Below are 5,067 nucleotides of genomic sequence, written 5' to 3'. Positions count from 1 at the left end.
CATGGCTACCCCAAACAAGGAGGTGTCAGAGTTGCGGGCCATGGTGGAATCGCTGACAGCCACTGTGGCCACGCTGGCGGACCGGCTCCCTCCCCTCGCAATGGAGGAGGTCGACATCCAGGATGATTCTGGTGATGACGACCCTCCCCCCAGCAGTCCTATTCTCGGTAGGGCTGGAGAACGTGACCCCTCAGAGACTGCGCCCCAGGAGGACTGGTTGGCGGGCCTAGCCGGTGTGGGCCCTCGGGAGGTGCCCCCTCCTATCGCACAATTTGTCAGGTCCCATTGGGGCTCAGAGGGGCGACAGGAGAGGTGCCGGAAGGCCCTCTCAGACTTCCCACGCCAGAGGCTTCCTTTTCTGGTGGTACCAGAATTAAATGCTGAAATGAAGTCTCTGGTGCGGGGGGCACCAAGGGACAGGAAGGCCCTCCTGTCACCGGACGGTGACACCGACCACAGCAGCGCCACTCAGAGGGACCAGGCCCTCCGAGACGCACAGGCCTCGGTGATCTCATCGATCAGTCCGCTTGTGGCCCTCCTCGAGCGTTGTGCGGACCGTGAACCCACGGCGCAGGATGATGTCCCCAGCGGCCAAGTGGAGAGACGGGTCATTGCTGACCACCTGGCGGCGACCATCTCCCACCTCGGCCGCCTCTTCACCTGCCTAGGCAATGAACGGCGGGACAACATCCTGGGGCGCATTGCTCCGGACCTGCGTTCCCTCGGGTCTAAGGACCCCCAACCCGAGGACGAGGGGACGTCGCAGCTGTTTGGGCAGCGCTTCCTAGATCAACTTCGCACCCGGAATGAAACGTTCCGGGTGTTCAAAGAGGCCCGCCAGGAACCCACACGCCAGCCGATGCAGGAACCGGCAGCCAAACGCCCCAGAACAGCAGGCGGTGGCCCCAGTACCTTTCGGCGCCAGCCCATACCCTTTCCAGGGAGGCCCTTCCCGGGGGGCTTCCAGGGAAGGGCACCACCAGGCCCAAGAGGTAAGTCCTGTAATTCAGTCACCCCTGACGGCAGGCAGGACCAGTCATTGTGTTCAGGCTTGGGCTCAGCTATCTCGCGACGCGTGGGTCCTCAAGACAATAAGCGGGTACCATCTGGAGTTCTCGCAGAGGCCGCCGTATCAGTCCCTCCACAGCAACACTCAGGTTCCGTGTCCTTCTGTTGCCACTGGGGGAGTGATCCAGGAACTACAACAGAAAGGAGCAATATCTGCCATCCCCTTGAAGGATGCACGTTTTCTGTCCCCATTCTTTCTGGTCCCCAAGAAAGATTTGCAGTTAAGACCCATCTTGAACCTGAAAGAGCTAAACCATTTCATTGCTCACGAACATTTCAAAATGGAGGTCTGGGACACTGTAAGGGGACTGCTCCTTCAGGGAGATTTTCTTGTTCGAATAGACCTCAAGGACGCTTACCTGTCCATTCCGATCAGCAGTTCCGATCGTCCATGGCTTTGCTTCCTCTATCACGGGACCTGCTACCAATGGAATGTGCTCCCTTTCGGCTTGACGTCTGCACCACGGGTGTTTACCAAACTGATGAAACCAGTCGTGGCATACCTGAGGTCGCGCGGAGTTCGGCTAGTGATTTACCTGGACGACATTTTGATCATGGATCAGTCTCCTTGTCATCTCCTTGCCACCACGAGCTTCGTAGTAGATTTCTTGCATGCCCTGGGTTTCATCGTGAACCAATCCAAATCCCACCTCGTACCAACTCGGAAACTACTCTTTCTGGGGTTCGAAGTTTCAACCTCCCCAGAACCCACACTTGGCCTGCCCCTGGGCAAGGGTCAGACCATCACCCAGGAGCTCAAAGCCCTTCTTCAGGGCCCAAGGCGGGCGAGACATTTAGCAAAAGTCATTGGCCTATTGAGTGCAACATCCCTAGCAATCCTGGAAGCCCCTCTCCATCTCCGGTCGCTCCAATCTCTGCTTCATCAGACCTTGAAGCAGGGTTCGTACGAGAGCACAATTACGCTCACCGTGGAGGCCACCAAGGACCTGCAGTGGTGGAGCAAGAAACTCTTGTCGTGCCCCACTCGACCATTGCGCGAAAAATCTGTAGTACAGATAATTCAATCAGACAGCTCCCTGAGGGGCTGGGGGGCGAGCTCAGAGGGTTCTGTAGTGGGTCAACAATGGACCAGCGACCAGGCTCGCCTCCACATAAACGAGTTAGAACTGGTAGCTGCCCTCTTGGGACTCAAAGCTCTAGTGAAAGCGCCGCCTCAAGGGCGGATCCTTCTCCAGCTAGACAACAGGACAGTAGTGGCAGCCATCAATCGCATGGGGAGCACCCGTTCCTCACGCCTGAATCAGGTAGCACTCGAGCTTTGGTCTTGGTGTCTCAATCGTGGCCTGACAGTGCAGGCGCAATACATCCCAGGGAGTCTGAATGTGGTGGCGGACCGAGCCTCACGTTTCAGGTTCGACAGCAGCAGCTGGAGACTGCATCCCTTAATATTCCGCAAAGTCGTGAAGCTGTGGGGACCAATTCTGGTAGACCTGTTTGCAGACCTATCGAACTTCCAGGTGCCACACTACTTCAGTTGGAAACCGAATCCAGGGTCAGCAGGTGTGGACGCCTTCAGCCAGCCCTGGTCGGGGCCAGGTCTCTATGCTTTCCCCCCCTTCAGCCTAATAAGCCGTTGCCTTCAGAAAATGTGCGAGTCACAATCCACTCTCGTCCTTGTATCCCCGATCTGGCCCTCTCAGCCATGGTATCCGTCCCTCCTGCGTCTTTCATGCCAGGAGCCTCGTCTGATTCCTCCACTTCCAGACCTTCTACAGAATTCCCAGGGTGTAGCTCATCCACTGTTGGAACAGGGCCTTCGCCTGGCGGTATGGAAAGTGACCAGCGACCACTCACAGACCCAGGCCTTTCGGGAGAAGCTGCCGAGCTTATCTCAGCATCATGGCGTAGGGGCACAAAGCTTGTTTACAGTGCTTGCTGGCGAAAGTGGGACAGCTGGTGCAGTACAAGGTCGATGGATTCCCTTTCTCCCCCTATAACAGCAGTCCTGAATTTTTTGGCCCATCTTCACTTCAACGAACGTCTAGCTTATAGAACGATCAACTGCTATCGGTCCGCCCTGTCCCAGATTATCGGTAGCTGCGAAGGGTATCCTTTATGCGAGCACCCTTCTGTATCTCGTCTGCTTAGGGGAGTCTTTAATCTTAATCCCCCTCTCCCAAAATATACCACTACTTGGCCTGTGGAAGTGGTCACCTCTTACATCTCTTCCCTCGGCTCAAACAGCTCCCTCCCCTTACGCCTTTTAACTTACAAATTGACCATGCTCCTAGCCCTTGCTACGGCTGGCCGCTCGGCAGACCTACGTTTGTTGTCTACAGAGGGCATAAGACAACGTGTTTTGGGCTGGGATATAGCTCTCAATGGGTTACGGAAAACATCCAGGCCCTCAGGGACTGCACCTTCCCTTTTTATTCCTGCCTTGCCACAGGAGCCCCTTCTTTGTCCTGTGCTCTGCCTGCAATCTTATATAGCACGCACCCTCCCCCATCGGAACAGCTGTCCTCAGCTCCTTCTGACAACCCAGAAGCCGTATAAGCCTGCCTCACGCGATACTATTGCAAATTGGCTCAAACGGGTCCTGAATCTTGCGGGTATTGACACCCGTATCTTCCAAGCACACTCTACTAGGGGTGCAGCAACATCCAAAGCACTAGATAGGGGGGTTCCTGTCTCTGAGATACTCAAAGTTGCTGACTGGTCTTCTGACACCACATTCAATCGTTTCTACAGGCGTGAGGCTCGCTCAGGGACTAGCTTCGGGGTTCAGGTGCTATCTCAGGTGTGCACACAGCTTTGAACCAGCAGTTGTAAACCCTGATAGTAAGTGGCGACATATACAGAAGTATAATTACCAGTTCTGACGAATGGTACTTACCTGAAGTTAGAGCAGGAATTATACGATGTATAGGGAGACACTTACTATCAGGAGGTGTGCCCTCCCGTGGTTACGTGTCCCACCCTTTCACACCCTGTTTACTCATACATTTGTGTTCTTCTCTCCTGACAGGTCGAGGCAGAGTATGACCTTAGGCCATCAGTCTAACCAACCTCGTTACTATGGCCAATAAATGTAGTTGTGCACACCCTCGTACTGTCTCTCGTATGTACCTCCATCTCCTCCTCAGTCGGCAAGAGGAAAGACGGGTAGGGATTAGGGAAGTGACACTATATATGATGGGAGTGGCAGCGCCATCTGGGATCCCAGATTTCAATCTTTTGGCTTTGAACTTGAGCTCCGACGCACGGAAAATGGGAAAAAGCAGTTGTAAACCCTGATAGTAAGTGTCTCCCTATACATCGTATAATTCCTGCTCTAACTTCAGGTAAGTACCATTCGTCAGAACTGGTAATTGCCGTGGCGTCTTCACATTGCATCAGCCTCTGCGATTACATTTTCTTTTTTTGTTGTTGTCTTTCTTCTAGTATTTAGCTTAATTTTTGTTGTTGTTGAGATGTATTTTTTTACATTTCTCTGGTACTGAATATGTTATGATATTCACCTCAGATGAGAATGTGCACGAATTGGAGTTACAGCATTCGCAGACGCGCGCACCTGGATAAACAGCAATAAAAAGAGACCATGCCTGTGCTAAAATAGATCAGAGTAATAGATCAAACAAAACTTGGCAAGTGTGGACAAGATGAAATCTCAAAGGGGGAAGCTGGGAAGCTGCCCAACATGGAGTCTAAGCGACCACTCTGGGAACAAAATGGTACCTGTGAGGCTCCAGCTGGAACTTCTGGAACCATCTGAGACCAGAGTGGTACCACTGATGCCACCAAAGTGGAACCAGCCACCCCACTTGGGAATCCAGCTGGGACCATCCATATTCAACTGGAACCATTCCGGGACCATCAAACATCCAACTGGAACCAGTCCAGATTCAACTGGAACCATTCTGGGACCAGTCCAGATTTTCGCCTGGGTTACTTCATTTTTGAGGAAGGCTTTCACAGGTGTGTCCTCAGCTGAGTTTTCCTAGGACAGCATGCAGTACCTTATTGCATAAGCTCCAC

General features: G+C 53.4%; 2 protein-coding genes across 2 annotated transcripts; both read left to right on the top strand.

Moving 5' to 3' along the window:
- Window positions 1-312: 312 nt before the first annotated feature.
- LOC135372266 (uncharacterized) lies at window positions 313-4,141 on the top strand. Its single transcript, XM_064605918.1, has 2 exons — window positions 313-992; window positions 4,058-4,141. The coding sequence occupies exons 1-2, from the start codon at window positions 386-388 to the stop codon at window positions 4,072-4,074; spliced, it is 624 nt and encodes a 207-aa protein (XP_064461988.1). The 5' UTR covers window positions 313-385; the 3' UTR covers window positions 4,075-4,141.
- Window positions 1,350-3,847, top strand: LOC135372255 (uncharacterized). Its single transcript, XM_064605917.1, has 2 exons — window positions 1,350-2,625; window positions 2,730-3,847. The coding sequence occupies exons 1-2, from the start codon at window positions 1,350-1,352 to the stop codon at window positions 3,845-3,847; spliced, it is 2,394 nt and encodes a 797-aa protein (XP_064461987.1).
- Window positions 4,142-5,067: the final 926 nt, after the last annotated feature.

This window comes from Ornithodoros turicata, unplaced genomic scaffold (genome assembly GCF_037126465.1).
Source record: "Ornithodoros turicata isolate Travis unplaced genomic scaffold, ASM3712646v1 Chromosome135, whole genome shotgun sequence".
NCBI classification, from domain to species: Eukaryota; Metazoa; Arthropoda; class Arachnida; order Ixodida; family Argasidae; genus Ornithodoros; species Ornithodoros turicata.
This window is presented reverse-complemented; position numbering and strand designations above follow the sequence as displayed.